The 25,580-nt window shown below is 39.8% G+C and overlaps 1 protein-coding gene across 1 annotated transcript in view; it reads right to left on the reverse strand.

The window, feature by feature from the left end:
- The window catches only part of ANKS1B (ankyrin repeat and sterile alpha motif domain containing 1B), a 406,509-nt gene that overhangs the window by 28,542 nt on the left and 352,387 nt on the right, over window positions 1-25,580 (reverse strand). Inside the window, exons 18-20 of the mRNA XM_041409745.1 lie at window positions 19,565-19,672; window positions 14,139-14,318; window positions 2,872-2,943 (exon numbers count right to left, since the gene is read on the reverse strand). Of these exons, the coding sequence (XP_041265679.1) occupies window positions 2,872-2,943; window positions 14,139-14,318; window positions 19,565-19,672 (360 nt within the window). The remainder of the gene's footprint in view (window positions 1-2,871; window positions 2,944-14,138; window positions 14,319-19,564; window positions 19,673-25,580) is intronic.

The raw sequence follows: 25,580 nt of genomic DNA on the forward strand, positions 1-25,580 counted from the left end.
GTATATAAAGTGAGTACATAATTTTACAGTTTGTTTCTCTTTTGCACATTAAGTATGAAAAGCATAGAGAATTGCATTGTTTCTGTCTGTAAATAAAGGGCAGAAAAAGGGGAACAATTATTACCTCTTGTTTTGGCTCAATTTGACATAAAAATGAGAAATAATCTTCAACCAGGCTAATAAAGCCTGGTATGAGACACTTAGAGTGGGACTGTGTGGAGACCATATTTGTATCCACTGAATGCTCTATAAATATAATCCTCTTACTACCTACTCCTTTTAAATTAGACAAAACAGAATTGCCAAGATTGCTATATGTATCTCTAGGATGTTCTAAACATGCAACAAAGCTGAGTTTAGGGGAAGGCAGACATACAGGACTTCTGCTGTTCCTGACAGACCACTGCCCCTGGAGGTCTTTCATATACTTCCATGTGTCTTGTAGAGGGAGCAGCTACTAAGAAAAGTTTATAAAATTAAACACATAGATATAGATTATTATGATGGATGGAGAAGATATTATACATAGTCAAAATTTTCTTTTACAGCTGTATCATTGGGTTTTTTAATATTCAGCAGAAGCAGCTCCCAGTTTCCTTTCCTTTTGCTTCTTACCAAACTCCTTAGACTTTTAAACAGTACTACTGTTAGTATTCATAACCTATTTAGGCTGAGTTGTAACAGGGTAGTCTCCAAAGCCCAGATCCATGAAGATGTTCAGAAGTGCAATCCCTATTACATTTTTTTTTTCTTTAGGGAAGAAACACTTTTAAACAAGATTTAGAGAGCTAAATACATTCATAAATCCATGTCTAAAAACCTCACCAAGAGGAAAGGGAGCTTCTCAGCTGACTGACTCTAGTTAAATACTGAAATTCTGAGACTTAGGATGTGATGATGACAGCTAACATCAGCTAAAATACAAAATAGGACTATCTTTGACCTAGAGAAGACTTGAAACCACAAGGCTCAAGTCAGGGTAGAAAAATATTAATTACTAATAGTCCTAAATCTGAGGAGTTGATGTGGAACAATTTATGGGTGATATATTGAGATTCAAGTCCTTCATAAGCACCTAATACACTTTTCAAGCAGCACAGAAACATTAATAAATTGCTGTGCAAGACCAACTATAATGTTTGATTTAAGTTTTAAAAATAGATATGCTAGGACAAGGATTTTTCTGGTTTGAATATTTAATTTGCAATTATAAGAAATAATCAAACATTTAAGCTTATGTATTTTTTATGACACAATATATGGATGGAGATATTTATCTCTCTGATGAAATAGAAAGGCAAGAGATAATTTCTTCCTCATCTAACTTTACAGCTCATCAGACAGCTGTGCAATTTGTCACATGTTTTTTTCTGTACTGCCTGTGGTTTAGTATTCTAACCTCCTTATGACTTTAACAAGCACCTTTCCTCTCATTGGCCTCAGCTAACTTGAAAAAGAAGATCTTTTGCTCCACATTTTGCAGATAAAGAATTTATAAGCAGAAAATGGTCTCAAGGCAGGTGCCATAGTGGTAAGGATTCAATCCTTTTGCAATGACAACTTTTAATAGCCTTAGAGACCAATACCTTGTGCTCTTGCAGTGTTTTCTAACCCCAAAAATGGGCAGATAAGCAGTTCTCAGTGCTCTGGAAAGGGCTGGATGCTTGATGTCAAATGAGCTAGAGAAGCAGACTACACCTATTATTTTCTCTACATTTTTTTCTGCAATTGCTATCCATTTTCCTATCTCATCCATTCTCTGAGAAATGTATTTGACTCATATTAAAGGCACCTGGATGCAGAGATAGTTGCAGATAAGAAGTAACCTCAATAAATCTGCTATAAAAATCTAACACCTCCCTCGTCTTTTTAAAAAATGTCACGTTAAAAAGCCTCAGTGCTAAAAGGAAGAAAAAAATCAAGGCCTGGTTTTGAGTGGTTTGAATGTAGTTATTTTTAACAAGGACCACATCTTATAACTTTTCACCTGTTAAGCCTTATGCCTGCTTACGGTAACTTGCATTAGTCACCATGACAACAACAAATTTGAGCACACATGGATACAACAGTTCTGGCTGAAAAATTTATAATTTTTTTCCTGCAAAAATTTTAAATGTTCTGCAGACCATCTGAATCCTTGTTATTAACTTGTGTTTTAATTCCTACACTAAGACAATTTTTTTAGCTCCTAAAATGTTTGGCTTTGAAATAACGGAAACAGGTTCATGGTGTACTTCAGATTTAAAATAATTCCGACGCTCGGTGGCCAAAATGACCCCTCTCTGGCAGAAATGTTCCAAGGAGGCATGACAGAATGAGGAGAAATCTTCAGCTGCTCTCAAATACTCTGCTGAACAACTGGCTGCCGTCCTTACCACACCACAGAACGGATCATGAGTGCACAGCACTCGTGACTGCCACAGAAGTGCCAAAACCTCAGGGCACCATCAGCGTTACCTCCAATTCCCCCGAAGCGCCTCTGCAGAGGCAGTGTGCAACCTCAGCCGGGCAAAGCCTACAGACCGACACAGAGAGGGCAGCAGGACACACCGCGGGGGCGAAACTGTGCAAACCCAGCCGTTTACACGGTTTCCCGCTTCGGAAGAGGGAGCCAACAGAAACACGAGGAACAGAATCCAAAGCTTTCCCCGGGCGAGACGGCCGCCGGCGGTGCCCCCGTCCCGCAGGCACGCACACCACGGAGCCGACACACGGAACACGGATGGATGCGCGCACACACGGACCCCAAACAGGGCCCACAAGGTACGGACTGCTCTCGTCATTTCAGCAACACGACACCCGAGAGAACACCACGGCGACAGACTGTACATCCATGGAGGGACAACATAGCCGTTCATCGCTGTATCTTACATTATGGACCTGATGGATCGATGAGAAAGGATATCCTGCATTCTGGTTGGTCCAGATCTCACAGACCGAAGACTGCTAATATAAACAGAAAACTGTATCTCATCTTGTAAATATTAATGCACCGCAACTGCCAAAAGGCAAGAATAATTAGGAAAAGGCTTGCAATAATATTAAAGAAGGAAGTAAAACAGTTGTAAAAGGTAATTCTATTATTTATTTGCTGACAAAATATTTTTGGACTGACAGAAAAGAAACATAGCTTATTCAGAGACTTTAGAAGAGGTTTCAGACTGTGAGTACAAGAAAACAATTCAGTCAGAAGTGCTCATGATGTAGAGATAAAGTTAAGCAAGCATAAATAGAAACTGCCTAGAGCAGAAGAAATATTGGTTACTTTCAGTTTTTGGCAGGGAAGAAGTTTGAAGTCAACATCCCAAGTAAGTTTTGAGACTTAAATCTCTCTCTGTTGCAGCCATTCACAGGGAGAAAGGAAGGGAAAAATCTGGCAACACGATCAACAGGAAAAATACATTTTCTTTATAACAATTACCAGAAATGAATGCATTGCAATTTAGTGAAGCAGCTGCCCACCATCTCCTTCCAACAACAGTCCCTTTGCATACTAAGACACAGATAATATTACCTTTGGCATTGACCATGACCCCAGTGTGTAGACGAAAGGTTTCAGCCTACCCTCTACATTATCGTACACAGAATCTGTAGTAGCAAAGCAAAGTAAGCATCTCTAGCAAAAGCAGCAGAACCAGGCAAGCACAGCATTCACCAGCATCTTTTATATATTTCCTTGTTTGGACAATCATCAATAAAGCATCTGTGGCACCTCAGCAAAAGCTAAGATAACATTTTACAGTAGCCAGGCAACTAAAACAAAGCATCAGACATAGGATCTGCCCACGCTATCTTCAGCAGGCAGCAACAAAAGGCAATAAACAGACATGAAAAATGCAACTGCAGCATCCAGAAGAGATAGCAATTAATATATCAGTAATTTAACAACATCAAGAATGTGCATTGCTGGTTTTTGTCAGCAGCAGCAGCAGGAATTTAGCACTAATGCTCAAATCATCCCAAAGTAGTGCAAGTCTTCTTAAAATATGACTCTTGCTCTTACCTTTTGTGGCCTGCACCCTGGCTGGTGACAGAACAAGTTACCACTTCTATATACTGTCAGGGAAGTCTGGCATCCTCTGGACTGACTAAAGAGTGCTGCCAGACAGCCTGGTGGCTGTCTAATGTTGTTAATTGTCCCTAATTTCCTTCATAATCTGATATGCATGAACACACATCCCTTCCTCCAGCTTCAGTAATTTAAAAACTTTCATGTATGTGGTTAATTCCATCTCCCTCATCTGGTTTTCGAAGTTCTTTGCTTTTCTTTCCTGACGTGCAGGGCTCTACATTTTGATAGCATTAGCTAATTAAAACTTTGACTTTTTTCCAGTCTTCTACCTCATCCCCTGCAACTTGCTACAAACTAGTCCTCCTCCATGTGATGAGCACATAGTCTTAGTGCAAGGCCAGCAGCAATATATTGCAGCTTCTTCTGCTGTGCCATCCTTAGGACATTGCACTAGTGGTTACCAATGACCTTTTTCTGTGTATGTCAAGCAAACTGACTTCTGGATATTCTGGCCATACCCCATCGCTGTGGTGCCTATATCTGTTTGCCTGAGGTGGGAAGATTCCTGAATAGGAATCCATGGCAGAAGATTGTGCCTCTGCTTTGCAAGAGAAGAGCAAAGAGAAGGCATTTCCACACTGGTGCAGCATGCCCAAACACCTGGTAATCAAGGTAGTCAAGAAAACCAGTGGCCCTGCTCTTTGTATGCACCGAGGCATCGAAAGCAGGAAGGGATGCAGCAGGATCCTGCATGCTGGCAGATGTCTTATTTCTCCCCTGCGCTGGCAAGGGGTTGCCATGATGCTGCCACATCGTGCAGCCACTTCTCAGCATCATGATATTCTTGAGACAAAAGTGTGCTCTTAAATCCTGCCCCTCTCAAGGACTTGACTTTAGGGATTGGCATGGGGCCTCGGCCAGCTCAGTCCTTCAGCTGCCCTGGTGCTAACTCAGGGACAGGGAACCCTGCAGCACGTGTGTGCCCAGGCCTCAAGCTGCTCCATTTAAAAAGAGGGCAGTGAATGAATGCTCTCTTACACATGTCAGTGGTACCCATCTGGCCCCTCCCAGCCCATCTTTTCCCAAATGGAAGCACACAGGTTTTGGGTGCAAGTCTCTGCTTCAAGAACTGTTCAAGTGAACTTCCCCCAGCAAAAAGATTGACCTCCAGAATTACAGGTTTGAAGGATTTAGGCTTAAGTGAAACCATCTTTAAATATAATCAACAGTATATCAAGCAGACCAGCAGACTGAGAATTTCCCACAACTCCACAAAGGCCCACTCAGAAGAGCAGCAGTGCAAAACTCATTTCTCAGTTTTGCTTTCACTAATGTTTAAATTACTAAGGTACTGAAATGCAGTGGAGATGGAACATTAATGTTATGGATGGTAATGAATTCAAATTCAGAAATCAACCTTTTCCTTGCACCCTTGTAGAAATATTTAGCATTTACTATATACATAGTTTATATCTTCAAAGTACTTAAAATTTTTAATGAATTATGAAATACCCTTGAGAAGTACCTAAAGTTGCATACCGTGTGGTGGAGAAGAAGGAACCAAGGCAAGGAGAAAGGTTAAGTGATTATCTGAGGCCAAAAAATAGGCAGTAGAAAGAAGAATGTGGATTAGGCTTCAAACGCTCACAATTTTCAGCTCCCAAAACATATGCTCTCAAAAAAACCCTAAAGAATTCAATCTGTGCATACACTTCTACCACAATAAACACAAATACACTTGGGCACCCAATACCACTGATGCAGAGGTTCTGTGGAAGAGTCTAAGAAAGAACATTTTCCTAAGTAATATGGCAAAGAAGAGCAAAACAATAGCATCATCTATTGCATGATTAGTATCAAATATGCCCTTATCTTAATAGTTCCCAAAAGATAAATGCTTACAAGTAATGTCACAGCAAGACTCTTCTACCATATGTCTTGTGGTGTCCCACGCATAAAAGGTTTCCCTGTCTAGTCACGGTGGAACACAACTCTGACAGGCAGGAGGGGCAAAGGAAGGGTGAAAAGAATTATCCAGGGCAAACTTTAGGCTTCCTCCTTATAGACTAGGAAAACATGGCTGATAATTTGAAGAAAAAAAGTAACTATAAGACTGATTATAGAAATCAAATATTTTCTAAGTGGCAGAAAAGAATACCTGGAGAGCACATAGAGGAGCAGCAGGAGCTGTGTAGAAGGCAGTCCAGATGTATTCATTACAGCTCATTGAGTTTCTCTCAGTGGCATGTTAGACGTTAAAGATTTATCTAAATTAGGAGTAATTATTCTTGAAAACCCACAGAATACACTAAAGGACCAAAGAAGGCCTAAAAGAGTATTTAAGATGGGACAAAATGAAGGTTCAGAAGGTTACAGCCAGCCTAACTGCAGGGACCAGTAAGTGACTAGAAAAGTTTAAAAATCCAGTCACCATTCCCTGGTTTTCATGACCTTCTGACATCATTCCTGATGATCTGGCCATCTGAAATAAACACTCAGGAATATATGTATGCATGTGTATATTTATATCTGTGCATACATTATTGAGAATAAAAACCAAAAAGTGTAATATTGCCTGCCATGTGCTACCAAGACAGTTTGTATGCACCAAGAAAAATTCAAGATGTTCACAATGAGGTCCTTCAGAATGAATCATCTCAGATCAAATTTCCTTCCTGTGTTGGAAAACTGGCCAATTAAATTAGCAGCAGCAAGGAGAAGTACAGCAAGACTTGGACACTGTGTGACTCCTGATGCAGCATATTTCAAGAATGATTATTGGTATTTAAGCACAAGTGGACTGAACATGTTGAGGCAATCTGCAAGGACCTGCTCCATGCTGTGGCTTGGAGGAGTGCCAGTGCTCTCTAAGGAGGATCCAGAAGTGAGGGACTCCTCAGAATGGGGTAAGAACTGAAAACAGCTCTGATGAACTACAGATCAGTCAGATGAAATTTAGTAGGATCACACGGAGAAACAAAACAGCAAATAAATTAGCAAAGTGATTTAGGTTGGGGGAGGTCAAAAAAGACCTGAAAGTTTCAGTATACTTCAAATTAGAAAGAGCAGTCTTCCAAAAGAATAAGGATATAAATCACAGGATAATTCATGCTGCAAGGAAGCTCAGGAAAGCTCCACTCCAACTCCAGCTCAAAGCAGGAGCAGCTGTGACATGAGACCAGATTTCTCAGGGCTTCATCCTGAAAACCTCAATGACAGAGATTGAACAGACTCTGTGAACAACCTGTCCCCCTGCTTTCCTGTCCATATGGGGAAAAAGTTCCTTGTGGCACCCAGAGTCCCTCTTCAGTCTTAGTACCCAAAGCCACATCTTCTCCAGCCAGCCATGGTTGTTCAGACTCTCCTCGGAGGGCAACTGCTTCAGGTCCCAACCAACGGTGGCCCTTTGCTGAATTTATTTCTCCCATATAAAAAACCTCAGGTATTTAATAAAAGTAGATGCTGCATCCCTAAATGCTCTCAAAGCTCTGGGGAGAGCTTGCCTTACTAGCAGAAATAACTGCAAATTCTCCTTCCAAAAAAAAAAAAAAAATCTTCAGAGATGAAGAGTGAAATTTGAAATTTGTATTTCTTTTAGAGAAGCAGAAACTCAAAATATCACTTACTAGAAGAATTACGTTTTGCATTGGTGTATTTCTTCCTCTTCTCCTGAAAATACTTTACATGAAAATTTCCAGACAACAACTGGGCCCCTAGGTCTGACTCTCTTGCAGGCAAGAAGTGAGTAATGGGTGAGCTCCTTCTCATTGACAATACCCCTTCTGCTGATGCTGCCAGCTTCCAGTGTACCCCAACCTCTTAGCCTTGCAGAGAGGATACAAACTTCTGGACAAACACCAAGGAAGTTTATCAGACTATAGACTATATTTTTTCTGCAAAAAAGTACCCCCAAACAACAAAAACACTTTTTGTTGAGAAAAGCACCCCAAACCTTAAGCACAGCTTTTTTCCAGCAGATCAAAAATGTAAATATTAGATATTAAAATTCAGTTTTCATAAAATCTTTTCAATGTAAAACTTCTAGTTCACAAGACCGAGTGTGAAAAACAGTAAATTAATAAAGAATGTTTGTCCTTTTCCCAGCGTGGTATTTACAGCTAAAGTTTGGATCATTAATACTGAATATAGAAGAGGCTTCCTTAATTCCACTTGCTGAAACAGCTTGTAGGAATGATCCACCTCACATCAATTCAGTTCTAAAATGTTAGCTCCTGAAACATTCTTGAAAAAATTCTCTCTCTCTATTCAGGCAGAAATTAAGAAGACTTCTTGTAATGTCTTTATTGGTTTACTTGTCCATTGCCCAGAGAAGCATTGGATACCCCATCCATGGAAGTGTTCAAGGCCATGTTGGATAGGGCTTTGAGAAACCTGCTCTAGTGGGAGGTGTCCCTGCTCAGAGCAGGGAGATTGGAACTAGATGATCCAACCCAGTGATGGTTCTGTGATTCTGTGAAATACACAATTCTCAAGGGATCTATGGATGAAAATGAGCTGAAATTTACAGATCAAGATCCAGCCGTCTATGGTGCTTGCACCTGTGTGAATTACAAATCCAATGCCAGCAATAGATGTAGTCAAGCATTTTTCTTTTGATGTTAAATTGAAGGTCGTCACAGTTCAGTCGTCTTTCCATATGAAAAATATAATACACCTAAAATATGAACCTTAGAGAATTTTGTTTAGATTTGACTTTTTTTTAGATAGCTGTCTATTTATCCTCCCAACATAAACTATTTTATGCTTATAAAAAAAGGAAATAAGTAGCCTAAGAAGTAACAAGAGAATGAATCTAGATGACCATATTTTTGTATTTATTGCTTCATAAATCAACTAGTAAAGAATTCTGATATTTCATGAGTAATTTCAACCATTGATAAAAAAAACACCAAAAACTTATTCCCTTAGAAGTTATCCCGTATTCTTAGATAATCTCATTTTACACACCAGTATTCTCTTGGGCATATTTTTCCTCACTCACAGTAATATTTAAATCCTTCAAAAGCCGACGAAATGAGAAAACAAACATGAAACAAGTAAATAGAAAATGTCATACTGTGGTTTAAAGTTGCAAAACAAAAGATGACTTCCTTATTTTAGGCTACTTCAAACTTTCTGTATCATCTTATACAACCAGCAACATCCCTGTATGTCAGCTTTCCTAAATCACAGCCCCACAGTGCACTGGAAATACAAAAGCATTAGTATCTATGAAGTATTTGGAAGACATTGTTGAGTTGAAAATACCATTTCAGAAAGAAACAAAATTATTTCACAATTTTAATATAAATTTGCCTTTGCTAATTCTATTTTTTTTTTGTTTTTATGACATTTCTCCTCTTCTGTTAAAGAATCTGTTGTACTAAATCCATTTAAATTATTGTCCCCTGCATATCAATCCTAACCCAGCAATGAATTATTGTATCTTACAAAATAATGTTAAAAGGCAGAATCCCAACAATCAGGACAGATTTATTTCACACTTACTGTGCAGTCATTACAATGACCTTACATTGAAGCCGTCTTGCATTTTAGGAAAAAAAAAATTAAATTAAAAAAAGCATTAAAAAAAACCTCCAAGAGCCGTGCGACCATGTGACTGAAGCACCCAGAAAGGCTTTCAAAATTAAGTCTGAGTTCAGCAACTCTGGGAAAGAACTTTTCCTGTCAGCCTTTGTGAATAAATTTTTCAACTCCCTCAGATCTTAAAAAGATCTCTTCGATCCATGACAGCCCTCTGGGGTGCCCATACTGGCCATGACTAAGTTTATTCTACTAGAAAGCTTACTCTGACTCACTGCCAGTTTGTCCTGCCAGAGGCAGACACAGGCTGGAGCTGTCCCCAGAGAGGGTCCCAAGAGGACAGACCTCTCCCAGCTCGGGCTGTGCCGCAGGCTCAGGGCGTGTGACAGCACCAGGGGACACCTGCCCCAGCTCTCCTTTTGCAAGGAGTGCCATGGGCAGGGGTGCTTCCTGCACCTCCCTGCATGGCTGCCACGGGAAAGATGTTTTTGTTCCTCACTCCTGGCTCAGGGCAGGATGCAGAGCTTGGAGCACCACGGCAAGAGGTCTTATGGACCAGGGTGGCTAAAGGCACCTTATGCCACGGGCTGGTGCAACAAATAGCCAGTGCCTTGGGGCTGGCAGTCTAGAATATGCTTGCAGCTAGTACCTAAAGCTTCTCTCCTGCCTGGAGAATTGAAAATCATAAAAAGGTGATGTTTTGACTGATGTCTTTTAATGAACTTGGCTATGACTCCTTTCAACCTCCAGAGTTCTTCCCTGCACCTACTTCAGGGGTGAATGAAGAGCCCAATCCCATCAAGGGGACTCCTCCTCCTATCGATTTTGGTTCCAAAGTACTCAAGCTTTGCCTGAATGATTTCAGTTCTATTTTAAAGGTTTAGGCAATCTTAAGAACAATCTCAGCTATTTTAACTACGTTAATTTGATCATACTAACCTACAGTTTGCAGGCTCAAAATTCAACATCCACAGCTAATGATGACTCAGACTACTAATTTCTTCGTAGATTTTTTTTTTCTCCTTTTATTTTTTTGGAAAACAAACCATCTCACAACCTTCTGTATTACCATATTGGCAGTTATGACTTATACAACCAGACATCACAGACTTTCGGAGCTGTATCATCAATGGGGGGGGTTGGATGACCAAACCTATTCCATTGGGGAATCTAAATTGGTTAGACTCATTGTTTATATTACAATTTTCCCCTTAGGGCACAAATAGTCTGCTAGGGAACTGTAAATGAAGGTACATGCTGGCCTTGAGACAAAACCACCCACATTAATTAAATTTAAATCAGTGCTTCCTCCAGGAAACAAAGAGTTGTATTACTTACAAGCAGATTTGATTATGGTTTGGAGAACTGTTTAAACACATCTAGCACATCAAAGGAAAACAGATTTAAGCTGCTGTGCTCATTGTTTAAGAAATACTGGTTGATTGATGCAAAGATCAACATGATTGATGACTCCCTGTAACAATTTAGTGGAAACACAGGCCATAGTAAAGGTAGAAATATCCAGTTTCATCAAAATATCTTCAGATTTTATATTTTAAATTAAGGATAAGATAGTCTCATTCTAACATTTTTAAATAAAATCAAGTTCATGAAAGCAATATAATAAATCAGTTTGCAATATCATGTTGGCCTCTTCTTCAAGGCCATAAAAACACCCACTAATCTCATCATCCACAACATACCTAAAACTTCCAAAACACCACAGCATCCAAGATGTCTTTATGCACGTTTGTGAACTATAGCATCCAGTACACATGCAGATTCATACAGCAGCATGCAAACAGCCTAGCAAGGAAAGGGTTAAGACAAAAGAACATTCTCAAAGCAATTAAAATAATTCCCCTAGATCATTCTGTATGTGAAAAGAATTGTAGCTGGGAAGCTGGCTGGTATCAGTTCAGAAGTTGCTGCTGATCTGACACAAGCCAAAGGAACCAGCAAACTGCAAGGAGAAAGCTGCTAGATGAAAGAAAAACCCAAAAAATCCCATAACACACAGAGCAGAAGGTTCATGTTAAGAATCAGTTGGATCTCCTTTACTTTGCAGAAACAATTATTTTACTTTTAATTTCAAAGAGGCTTTGTGGGAAAAGACTGAAGGAAATATAGCTCATTTTGGCACAGCACACATTGCACAAAATAAATTTAAGAAACTATTTTTGGGCTAGAATGGTTGAAGAAATCCCTGATTAGCCTCTTAATGGGGTGAATCCAATTTATTGAGAATGATCACCAGAGGGAGTCATTGACTTTCCCATTAAAGTCAAAGGGAATTTTACATACATCAGGAATGCAGAATTGGGGGACAGAGCTGAAAAAGACTTCAAACAGATTGGAGTCCAGGGAACAACACAAACCACGGGTTTATGGATTTAATCTGAATCCATTTTCCCATTTGGAGTCCCAAAGGATGACAGCTATATTCAATGGTTAAAATTAGAAAAAAGGCACTAAAGTCATCCATTCAGTGGGTACACACCCACAACAACAGGAAAAAAAAACACAAAAAAACCCCAAAACCCCCCAAAAAACACAAGCAAAAAAAAAAAAAGAAAACCAATCCCAAAAACCAATCGTCCACTCACCCACCCAACCAACGAAAATCCCCCAAAAAACCCATCAACAAAAAAAATCCCTTAAGCACTTAATTGGTTGCACAGGAATTTGGAGTGCTGTAAGTAATAACTGCTCAGTTTTCTCTTTGGACATGTATCAGTCCTTCTGAAAATGCAGTATTCAACAACACAAAGAAAATGTCCAAGTGCCATTTATTAGAGTATGCCATACCTCTTGGGAATATCAGTAAAAGAAAGGAGTGAAATGGAGTAAAAAAGAATTGTTAGCATAGGGTATTTTTTTTTGTTTTGTTTTGTTTAATTTTTTGTCTTCAATGCTAGTGACTAAAAGAGGTAGTGAGCATAGGGATTTGTGAGCAAAGTGATAAAATGAACTAATCAGACAAACCAGTGTATTCAGCCACAAGCAAATATGCATTTTATGCTCAAACACCTAAATTTCATGACCTTCAAGAAATATTTTCATGTTAAGAACCTGTCTTTTCTTTGCTGGACTTCAGCTCAACCATATTCTTGCCATAAAAGCCCAGCCGACTTTGGTTGAAAACAAGCTCATTCACTCAGCAACTTTCTCCTTAATTCTGTACAAGAAGATTTTATAGCAGAAAATTAGATTAAAAAAGGGCAAGGCAACAGCCCCACCCAACCAAATGCAATTTCACTTCCCTAGAAATGTCCTCAGAACAAATGGAATTCAATTTGTTTCTGTCTTCCCAGGTAATGGCAGCACCTTGTTTTCTTTGTTTTTATTTAATTACTTCTTGTTCATGTAATTAGCTGACAGACTGCAGCCTTTTGTTCATTATAATACAGTTATTTGCATAGCTGTTTCCATTTTGAGGCTGAATTTTGGACAGAGGCTCTATTTTGGGTTGTGGCAGGCAGAGCCACTGCTGGGAAGCCTCATGCAGGGAAGCATGCAGCAACCTGGTCTTTCGTGGAATGAGTTGCTCCAGGAACAGCCCTGGCTGCCCATCTGCTTCTGAAGGCAAATCAAAGTCCTGTTTCCAGCATGCAGCATAAGACCTGGCTGTCTTTCATCATCATAAGTATCACTGAAAACCCGTTGAGCTCGTTCTAAAGCATTTTCACCAACAGACTGTCCATGTCATAATTTACTGTGCTTTAGCTTGAATATTAGGAAAAATTTCTTGACTGAACGGGGTGGTCAGGCATTGGAGTGAGCTGTCCAGGGAAGAAGTTCAATCATCATCCCTGTAATTGTTCAAAAAACATGTAGGTGTGGCTGTCTGGGACATGGTTTAGTGGTGAACATGGCAGTGCTGAGTTAAGTGTTGAAGACCTTAAGGGTCTTTTCAATCCCACATGGTTCTATGGTTCTGTGGCATCACTCAATGTATGCTTAATTTAAAGTTATCAGTACTCTTTCAGTGGTTGGATGAAAAAATTTAGACATGGAGGCCACCTTAAGTTTTCTTTCATGAACAGTTTAACACGCAGTTGAGTCTAGTGCTATTCAAATAATTTTTTGCATAGTTAAATCTTATTTTTAAATAATCAAAATATATCCCCAGATCACCATTTTGCAGAATGCTGACCCTTCCCATCAATAAATGCAGCAAACATCACCCTTCAAGTCCTCTGAGTTTCCAGCAGTGAACTGATGCAAGCTTACTTTGATCTAGGCTGCTCAGAATTTCAGGAATCTGCACCTTATTATGAAAATGAGGGGCAGAGTCAGTGCTGGGGGAAGACTGCACACTGGTGCACAGCAGCCACCTTCATCTCAGCCTCCATGCATCTAAACACCCTCAGACCTCTACCTCTGAGGAGAAATTATACATCAACACATCAATTTACACTGCTTGAAATATAGAGAGCTGGAACAGACAGCTTGGAAAAACTGTCAAACTTTGCTGTTTACAACTCAGCCCTCGTATCCAACCCACTGCTGTGGTCAGGATTAGTCCTGTAACCAAAAGCAGCAAGGCCCAGCCTTTTCACGGCACCGGTTTTAGTCCTACCTGTGCCATCTGCCTCTCCAGCTTTGACCGGGGAATGTCATCAAAATAGTTTTCATTTCTTCTTCTCCTTGCATCGCCCTGCATGATAATGTGGGGAACGTCCAGGGAGCCACCAGTAGTGAAAGTGCTTTGGCTAAGTGATGGAGACAACTGAGGAGGAGTGTGGTTACCACTGGGTTCCTGGACAGAGAAAGAAAAATGCAGCATAAGAAGAACAGCAGATTGCTGACTTCAAATCACACATTTAAAAGTGCATTTGAATTGCTCACACTAAAAAAAAAAAAAAATGGAACAATTCCTGCAGTAGAGGTTACTGTGGAGAAACTTCTGAGATTTGCTACCTGAAGTGCAGAGCCCACTTAGAAGGAAAAATAGTTCATTGATTACATGAACTAGTGGCAAATTTCCTTCCCAAAAGCTCCTTGTGTAATATATACTCTCTCCTAGAGATAAAACAGTGAGCTACTTCTTGTCAAGGCCCAAATAAAGTCATTATTTAGGATTAGCTGTTTGTAAGATGAAATACATTCTCACCGCTTCTGAGCAGTGAAAATGATTTGAACACCAGCAACACCTCTTTCTGGAAAAAAGAAATGCTTGCCATTTACACAGTATAGACATTTTGTTGCAATTTTTATAGGTTTTGCAGAACATCCATTTTAACTTGAAGTACCAGGTATCAGACACAAGCTAAATACCAATTCCTGGAATGCATGAAAGTGTCAGAGTACAAATATTTCTTTTCTTTTTACCTCTACCAAACTACCCTGTATCAGTCAGTGTGCAAATACAACACAGAACTGATACACAGGTGCTACCTAATAAATAGACAGGTCCTCCTGGTGTACATTTCACCAGGATCTGCCACCACACTGCCCACAGCCAGACATGGTGCTGTATGTTTGGAAACACCCAGTCTCAGGCGCATGACATGACTTGTTCAACCAGCTGCAAACATTGGTGTCCGGGTCCAGCGTCCCACATTCTCTTGGAGCTCCATCAGCAGGAGCAGGGAGCCACAGTGCACTGTCCAGTCTGCACCAGCACCACCCTGTGTGAGCAGGAAAACACTTCCACAGCAACTGAACGGGAAATGTTCCTCTCTTGGGATGTGGGGTACTGGGCGGAACGTGCCCAGGAGCAGGTCTGCTCAGTGCAGACTTTCTCTAAACCACTTGTTGCTGCAATGCTCTATTTCAATACTCAGCAACAAGAGGGAACCTGAAGATGGTGGAGCAAGCAAAAACCTGCCCCAGTGTGGATGGTAAAAAAGTTCTGCCTTTTTATTTAAAGAGAAGAATTAAAGCGGATGATTCATGCATTATTACACTGAAGCAAGCCCAGCTCTGAAAAGCATCAAGGTACTTTACTCCATGCTGTTAAGAAACAAGATCTGGTGTAAGAAATCAGAGACTTGTAATCTCTTCCAAATGGAAAGGAAAGTTCAAGTCATAGTAATGCCTGATGTCAATATTTGAAGTGTAGGAGTCTATGTCACATTATTCCTTGCAATCACAGTAATGGATTAGTATTTTTTGTCTTGCCAGCAAGAAAAAATGTTAGGAAAATATAGTTCTTTAGTAATTTTTAATTAACTGGGATTTCAATTTCTTAAAAAAAAAATTCTCTGGCTTTCCTATGATCTGAGACAAGCACTTGACATTTCCCAGGGCAAAGAAAAGAGTATTTTCCTTTTAGGAATAATCTTTTCCCTCCTTCACAAAAATCCACCTACATTTGGCCCAGTTAAAAGCTTCTGGAAAGCTGTATTCTGCACATGCTCAGTAGGTTTGGTGAGGCATAACCTCTAAAACCCACTCTCCCTGGGCCTAACAACATGGTGCACACACCTCTGCTCTGAAAATAACCTGAGTACATGGGCACCAAACAAGATCCTCTTTAGTGAGTGCTACCTGCTGCTTCAGCCAGGAGGGTAACCTCTCTCTGCTCTGAATCAGGATTCACCCACTGCTGCAGGGCCACCAGTGTATCAAAGTGACAGATGAACACAGAGAGTCCAGCCCTCATCCAGCTTTTCATATTTTAACAAACTGCATATGAGGAGGAAATTCACTCTGAGATTTTTTTGGAAGATTGCTGGCACGGCAATAGAGACAAGAACTACCAACTCAAGAAATAAAAGAATTACTGTGCCTCTGCATTATGGAACAGTATGTCATTGTACAATTTTATGCTATTTTCTCAAAGTTGTCCTTCACAGCACAGATGGATCCTCAACTGTGCAGCGTGTTGTCATCTACTCAGCACCGTGTTATCATTAGTTACCGTGTAGTCAGTATTTTATTCTTGCCTCGATTCATGGCCCCAAACCTCTCTCCTAAACCCTTTTAAAATCCTGCTCTGAAGATAAGACAATTAATATCGTCATAGTCATGATGCTCATAAGTGCTTTACAAATGTCAGTCAATTAATTTTCACCACACCTGCGACTTCTGGCATTTCATAATCACTGCTTTAGTGTGGGTGATCAGAGACACTCAGACAACAAAGGTTAGAAAGTACCAGTCACCCAATTACAACATCTATTGTTCGATTTCCCAAGTGCTTGAGTTCCAAACTCCACGTCTGTTGATCTAATTTTCAGCACTGTGTACTCAGCACTTGTATAAATCAGACTCAAGACTCCAGTCAAATATGCAGATTGTCAGTAACGTACAATTAGTGTCTGTTTAGGAGGCAATTAATTAAATAACTTACCACGAATTATCCAAATTTTTTGTGGCAGAAACAGGTGTAAGTCTATAGTTTCATAGATACAGCTATTCCTTTAATCATGAGCATGTCTCCTATTCTTCCTTCATTCCTCTTCCTCACTCCATACCCACCTTTTCACCTCCTTGAACAAACCTGCAGACCAGGCACGGACATCCTTGCAGGAGCTACCATGGCCTCAGTACCACGCTACTGTCAGTAACCAGATACTCATATCGTGTTTCTACCTGGCTGTGAAAGCAGGGACACATCACTTGCAGGGATGTCTGATCACATATTTCACTCTCAAAATCTGCCTCATCCCCTCTGAGACCTGCTGCTCATGTACACCTGAACCACAGAGGTCAGGGCTGGAAGGGAGCTTAAGAGATCCTTTCCCAAGCTGCCTGGGCACACTTCATGTCCCACAGATGTTTGTCTAACCTGAAACCAGGAATTCTCTCCAGTGAACTAATTCTTGTGTCAAAATATCATTACTATTGCAACATTTCTCCAAATTTTCTGCCAAAATTGTTGGTCCTTCAGTTTAAATTCTGGCCTCCAGTGCTGACTGGGTGAGGAATGGCGCCCATGGAGAACATGGAAACTGGTCCTGTAATTAAAGATTACTCAAGGAAAGGATGCATTCAAGGAAAAAAAAGTAAGATTGCATAGGTAACCCAAGATCCAGCAATTTCTATACTTTTGTGTATAGAAAAGTATATTTGTATATTGTCTGTGTGTATATCTATGCAATATATATAACATATATATATTTGAATATAGTATATTTGAAATCAAAATAGTGTTTCCTTAGTACACAGTGACACATAACAGAGAATAAAATATGTTGTGGATATTTTTAAGATTTTAAGGAATTTTTTCTTTTTATCAATATTTAACCTTCTACTTTGAAATATTTTAAAAGCTAATACAAAAACAGTCAAAAAAGATGAAGCACTAGCATTGCTTAGCTTGACCTTGGGAACTTAAAAGTTGACTTTAAAATAACAAACTATCTTTTCTACTGATGTAGAGCAGCCTGATCTAGTGGAAAGTGCTCCTGCCCATGGCAAAGAGGGTTGAAACTCGATGATCTTTAAGGTTCCTTCTAATCCAAACTGTTCAGTGATTTTATATAAATCAATCTTACAGCAGCAGCAGACAGTTTATCTAAGCCAATTTTCAAGATACAAATTATTGCAGACTACAAACTAAACACTATGTCTTTGTTTTGTGTGAAATGGCATAGTAGCAGTTGATGGGAAAGAGAAACTTCATTCCAAACGCATGTTCTCTTTAGGATTCTCTGTGAAGACTCCAATTCCAAGAGGTGATAAATGACATTTAGCACTGGCCCGCATCAGTAACTCTAGCTGTGCAGCAGCAGACTACTTTTTATCATTCTGACTACAGATGGAGGACATCCAGTTTTCTCTTCCATATCAACTGAGAATATACAGTCCTGACCAAGAATGTGGACTGTGGAAACTTTCCCACTTGCTCAGTAGGAATTAAATTATCCAGTCCAGAGTATTGAAGGCATTCAGCAAAAAAGTCTGCCTTTTTATCTATTTCTTTTTCCTTGGAGTGTTTTAACACCTGCCATGCATCAGGAATCATTCACAAAATACATAAAAATAAAATACAGGAAAAACATCCACAAGTTTGTGCAATGTGCCTTAGAGAACATTACAGATTTGTCAGACCTTTTAAAATATGGCATTGGGAATAGCTTGAATTAAGGGGTTGGATCTAAAATGTCTGAGAATAAGCAGGGTGAAAATAGGCTGGTCACAGAAATTTTAAATATGCTTAAAAATAAGCCCTCATTCTGTCTTTCTGTATTTCTCTTTACACCAGGAAATTTAACCTGGGAGCACAGACACTCTCTGACATTTTGAAATTTAATCCCAAACAAGATTCCTGTCAGAAATACAGCCTCATGAAAATAATGGATCCAATCAAATGCGAAAGGTGTGACCTAAAATATCAAAATAAAAATGTTGCTATGAACTCTGTTGGACAGAATGCAATAGGAAGTGGCCATCAGACCACAACTTCGTAAGAATAGCAGACAACAAGTAAGCAAAGGCATTGGATTGGAGAAACTGAGGGAAGGTGGTGTAATGAGAGGAGATTAAATGTGGTCAAGTGTGGAAAAACCTCAGGGACGTTGCAACAAGGTTTCTGAAAGAGGGAATACAGATGAAAATTAAAAACATGATGGAACTTTTGATATACAGAGACACCTTAATGACATTTTTATCTCAATACTTTCAAGGTGTTCTCCTTAAAGAAAGCTTAAAGCATAAGCTGAAAAGTAAGTGCAAACATTTGAAAACATGAAAGTAATATGGTAACTCTCCTGCAATATTGATCAGCTGGGCTGGGAATCCTGCGGGCAGGTGAAGATGTGCACCTTTTACATCCCTGGTCCTGAGCCAGTTTCCTTAGCAAAGATAAGCTGATACTTCTAAGATTTTACATATCCTAAGGCAGACATCTGAAACGGGTCATACAGATCACCATGTAAAAATGTCAATATATCTCTGCTGGCCATATGGAGAGGGGTGTGACAGAGCAGCCTAAGATGTCCATAATGTACAACTCTGAAGGGAGGTAAGTTGAATCCCACTCAAAGCAGCAATTGTTTTCATGGAAACCCTTGCAGACTTGTCAGGAAATGCAAACAAATTTTCATGGGGACTCACCCTGAGGGTTATTGACCGAGGTGGTTTCTGAGGAGGATCTTCGTGAAGCCTGTCTCCCAAAGATGCCAGAACACGCTTCCGGTGGCCAATCAAGCTAATTTTTAAGACCTGAAATAATATCAAAAATACATCATTAAAAGAGCACATGGCAACCATTACATGAACATCCACTCAGATTAAAGCCATTTTCTCTTTAAACCTTTTAACAAGTTAGACCTCAAGACAGGCTGAGCAGACAGGGAACCGTGCAAGGCAAACAATCAGCAGAGAAAATAAGAAGTGAGATCAGAGGAAAAACACTATAAAATGAAGGAAGAAACTAGAGCATGTATAGGTGAGGAAAACTGAAAAAAACAGACTCAAACATGAGTAAAGAAGAAACAAAAATGAAATGAAGAGATGGCAGAAGAGCAGGAAGAAAAAAAGGGAAGAGGATGACAAGACTGGAGAAGGAAATGCGACGATGCATACAAACAGTGAGTGATGAGGATTACAGTGACTCATGGGATGGATGAGTAAAAGAGTGAGAAACAGCCAGAGAATGCTTAGAGGAGGCAAGAAGGGAAAAAAGGAATCGTATGATGAGTAAATGTTACAACTTTTAAATGCCTTTCACAGGCGAGGAAAGAGTTAAAACTGCAAGATTTGGCAGAGGAGGAAGGAATAGTTTCTCTCAAAGTGACCTTGCAGCTGGGAATGCTAAAATTGTTGGTGTGGGAAAAGTCCATTTATTATGCCGAATGTTGTTCATCCCCTGCCTGTTTTGAGAAGTGGAAGTCCTGTGGAGAGATAACACACTCGCACAGACATGGGGGAAGCCTTGTGTTAAAGCGAGACAGGAGCCCTCCCCATCCCTCCTGCCAGCTACAATGGAGCCATGTCCCTGTCCCTCTGTCACCTGGTGTGGTTATCAAGGTAATGACATAAATCCATCCTTTGCCTTTCGGCTGTGGTTTGAGGGTTGCCCTTGGCTACCAGTATGTGTAGATTCATGCACACAGGAAATCTCCAAATATCTCACACAGTTTGTTCTATTATGTAGAATCATCCTTGTGTAAGAAACACTGGGTGGACAAACTTTTACCCTGGAATTGTATTACTTTTTTTATCAGATGCAAAATCTCATAGAAATGGGTCCATCAGTGAATACATTTATGCTTGTCAAAACTCTGAGAAGGCTGCCAAAAATTTGCCCCAAATTCACAGCAACTACTCCTCGTTTGTATTTCTCTGTGTCCTTGCCTCATACAAAACCACCACTGCTTTCAGGAAGCAGAAGCAGCGAGTTGAAGATTTTAAGTATTGGTGGGAAAAATAACATATTTCAATGGTATTCTTTAATGGCTGCAGTGTATAGCAGCACTAATTGTAGCAGCAAAGCCTCTGCTCTGCAAACAGCAGTGTCCTTACATAACTCCTCCAGACTGTACATGTGGTTTCATACTCCAGAGCTGCCTCCATTCCCTCTCAGAAAACAGTACTTCCCACTATATTTAGGACCACCGTGTGTCAACACCCTTCAGCTGAGAGGAAGTTCTCACTCAACCTAGAAAAAGTAATAGTCCCCAAAAAACCTGGAAATGCTACATCTTAAATGAACAACTACCTCAGCTTAAGCGCTAGCACTAAGAGCTGCAATTCATGAGAACAAACAAGACCCAAACCCCAGCAACTCCCCTGCTACATCTCTTAGATGCAGTATCTCAAAATATGGGACAGCAACACACTGTCATTATTCTGGTATCCATGCCTACCCATCCATTATCCTGCCCATCCATGTGCACACGAATCCATCCACGTTTCCTCTGTTAGAAGTCTCTGTGCTATCTGATACTGCTGAACATCAATGACCTCTTTGCTGCCCACATCTCCAGAGCGATGGGCTGTGACATGAAGCAGATGGAGGCCTTCCTCCGAGAGGCAGCTTACAGGGCTGCTGCAGACCCTGCAGCTCAGCAGCGGACAAAAGTTGCAGACCCACAAACCTGCAATGTGCTATCCTTTCAGCCTAAATCTAGAGAAGCACGAGCAAAGCTGAGATAATGCAGCACACAGAGAAATGCCTGAGGCATGCAGGAGACTTAGTTATGTATTCAGTTTACACTGAGTGTTAAACAGAAGGGTGCACAGTTTATCTCTGTATTTAACTATGTGAAACACGTGAATGAACTACAGCTGCTTTAAGCATTACTCAAGTAATGCACTTCAGTGAACTTGCTTTTTTTCATAATGCTTCCCCATCAACAAGATAATTTATCCAGAGATTCTTAAGCCAAGCTAAAGTTCTTTGGGTTGTTTCAAGGTCCTCAGCACTCTGACTGCCTTATTAGCTATATCAAACCACACAAAGCAATTTTCTTTGACTTCACAGAGCTGTTGAACAACGGGAGAGAAAGACATGAGTCTTGAGGGACTGCACACATAAGAGATCAGCAGACAGGTCTCAATGACTAAATTATTTCAAAAACTGTTCTCAATTTGAAAGTAATACAGATCTTTAAACACCATAGGCACTGCTAAGCTTACTCCACATTTTGTTTTTCTATTATAATGGGGGTCACCCCAAATGCGAATGGGAGGGATTTAACGATGCAACCTACAGAAACATATGGTCCCCAGGCAACAGGCAGCTGCATCCCAGTCTCATCTGGAGCACATACTCTGTTAAGTGAAGACAGCTGTATTCTTCTGGAAATTACTCCCTAGCAATTTTCTTACATGGAAAACCTGTTTCTCAATGTAAAATACTGTTTTCTGAAACACTTCTATATTTGAGTTATGAGGGTTTAACAAACATCCTGAAACTCTGGAAACTCGTCCTGTGATGGATTATCCTTGACAGTATTTATCAAAAATGTCAAATACCACCAATATAGGTACACATTGTGGAATGGTACAGCTGCCTAAAGTAGTACCATAGAAATATGTTACTGTTGAAAGTCTTGCACTTAAACAGCCCACAAGTTAGCTTGCCTGGTATATAATTGCTATAAATCAGGTTACAGTGAACACTGAACTAACACTGAATAAGCCAGTCAATACAGTGCACCTAAGTGTCAGCAGTGAGGCATTCTGTCAAATGAATTGCAGCCCACTTACTACACAACAGTGGCATGAGTTTTGCAGGGTGGCTGCAGGAATCAGCAACAACACGTCGTCAAACTGCTCAGAGTAGCTCAAGGCTGTCAACAGTATGTTATTTCATCACTGGGACAAAAGGGAAAAAAAAAAAAAAGCATGGACATGACATGCTTCTTTCCACACTGGCAGCAGGATACCCGAGACAAGAATGATACTACTCCATTTCATGTATTTGATGTTGCAACACAATTAAAAGAGAATGGGGTAAGTCATTCATCCAAAGCACTGACACATGCACAAAAATTTAATCTTATTTTTACTTCTGCAATGATTAGCATACAAAATGAAATTCCACTAGGAAATGTAAGAAATCCACAAATATAACCAATGTAACACTTTGCATTTAGATCTCTAGCTTAGTTGACAGATGTTTCAAAAGATACATGTAGCCCAATAACTCCCTGATGACTGTGTATGTGCAAATGCTGGAATTAACAAGTTATTCCACCTAAAAATGAGCTTTATTTCTGCAACATTCTTCTGCCTGATCTTTTCTCTAATTGAATAATAATATTCAATACTGTATTACTGTACGATTCTGCTTTTTTTTTTTTTTTTCCAGAATATTACAAAGATTACTGAAATTCAAGACATTAATTCTCCTTCTTTTGGAATAACCTGAAAAAATTTTGTATGGGCTAAAATTAGGATCATAATAGCACAAGAGGTCTGGACTAAATGTATAGCAGCAATTGGACACTAGGAACCACCTACAAAATATAAAATTAAAGAGTGATCAGAACAGTGCTAGTGATTCTCTGGTAGCAGCATCAGACACCAGAATCCAAGAAAAAAAATGGTAAATGCAAGCCAAAAATTGGGATCTTCCTAGCTCAAAACACTTGCTAAAATCAATATTATTAACCATTTTACTGCTGATCATATTGAAATAAACTCCAAGCTATCTGGAATTACAGATGAAGGGATACATTTGATTATTACCCCTCTTCTGTCACAATGCTGCCTTAGAGGGCTAATCCTAAAACATGGCAGGGCCCAGAATACCCAGCAAGTGACCCCAGATCAACTGTACAGCTCACCTGACCAACGGGATTAGTTTAATTGGAAATTACAAAAGGATTAAACATACTTGTATAAATTTTCAGGGTCAAGTTTACACATCCTAACCACAGAACTGTTGGTAGTGTTAACAGTTAAAGCAAACATACCAACAAAACTCCCCAACAAATAAAAAAGGTCAAAAGACTCTATATTCTACATACTGACCGAGATTACTTGGTGTAATAATTGGTGTATTTTGAAAATTAAATAGTCCCAAGTCAGCTATGATACTTGAACTCAAGGAGGGCAGGTTTAGATTAGGTATTAAAAGGAAATTCTTTACAGTGAGGATAGTGAGGCACTGGAACAGGTTGCCCAGAGAAGCTGTGGATGTCCCATCCCTCGGAGCACTCGAGGCCAGGCGGGATGGGGCTCTGAGCAACCTCATCTAGTGGCAGCTGGCCCCCATGCCAAGGGACATGGAACTGGGTGCTCTTCAAGACCCCCTCCAACCCAAACCACTCTGTGATTCTATGAATGCCCAGTGGCTTTAGCAGCACCAGACAAAGCCAAATCCAGTAAAATCATATTAGACTTCTATTGCATTTTTCACACAGGGATACTTTATGCCCTTTCTCAGCACATGGCAACAGAGAAGCACCAAAGCATCCTGCTGGTCAGAGCCTTGCTGCAACTTCTCTGCTGTCCACAACTGTAGGGGAAGCAAGTGTTTATGTAAGAGACTTATTGTTTCATATCATAATGATTTCATATCATAAGGGTATGAAATATGCATCACAATCCTCTGGAATTAATTACCCAACTGGAAACAGATGTCGGTTGTCTTGATGACAGCATTTCACAAAGCCAATGGCTGTCTTCTATTCCCACTTCTATAAGTTATCATGAGGAACTGATCTTTGTTTGGTCCCCTATCACTCAAATAAATAATTGAGATGCAGATTTCCATTTAAGGGCATTGAGAAAGCAAAGGCCAGGAGTCTCCTCCAGGTAAACTTGCCACCCCATGTCAGACTGAGGCAGGTGAGAATTCATTATTTTTTGTAGGGGTTCTCAGGACAGACTTTGCCCCTGACTTGGCCAATCAAGCCATTTTTATCATTAAAGTGTTTTCCAAATTGGCTAACAGAAAATACCTAGGTGCTAGTACTTTGATTCCACTAAAGATAAAAATAGTAACAGTAATTTTGTGCTTGTAATCAATAAACATTAATATTTCAGTGAAAAAAAAATCTATTTAATAATTCCTTTTAAAAATCTAGGAAAATGCAGTGAAATAAGACCTAGCTGAAACTGACACCTGGCCACTTTGACTCCTGAGGATGTGCCTCAGGCTACACGCTGGACTGTTGTTGAAAAACAATTTTTTAATTAAAAAGTTAAATATATGGCCTCTTAACAAATAAGTTACAGTTCAATCATTTTACAAGCCTCAGATGTAATGATAAACATCACATATGTGCATTTTTGTCACATTAGTCTCAAACCCCCATAAATCAGAAATCCTAAAGATCTGTTATCTATACAATCCAAGATTGTTCCAGTGATTACGTATGCTAAGAGACAAGGCTGAAAATATTATTTATGTGAAAAATGTCAAGCACTAAACAGGTCTGTACATAAAGGAAAACATTCCATTTTCATAGGAAGTAAGTAGAAAAAACATTAGACAATTTGAAAGGTGGAACACATTCCCAAATTGTGTGCTAGAAGATAGACTGCTCCTTCCACTGAGGACTTGCATTTTCACCTGTGTGTTGAGCTACTGACAGACCCAGTTACTGGTTCAGATGAGATCTGAAGAATGGGTGGTCACAGAGACCAGGAGTACTTACTCCTTGAGGTCTTTAGT

This window comes from Onychostruthus taczanowskii, unplaced genomic scaffold, assembly GCF_017590055.1.
Source record: "Onychostruthus taczanowskii isolate IOZ18803 unplaced genomic scaffold, ASM1759005v1 scaffold31, whole genome shotgun sequence".
Classification (NCBI taxonomy): Eukaryota; Metazoa; Chordata; class Aves; order Passeriformes; family Passeridae; genus Onychostruthus; species Onychostruthus taczanowskii.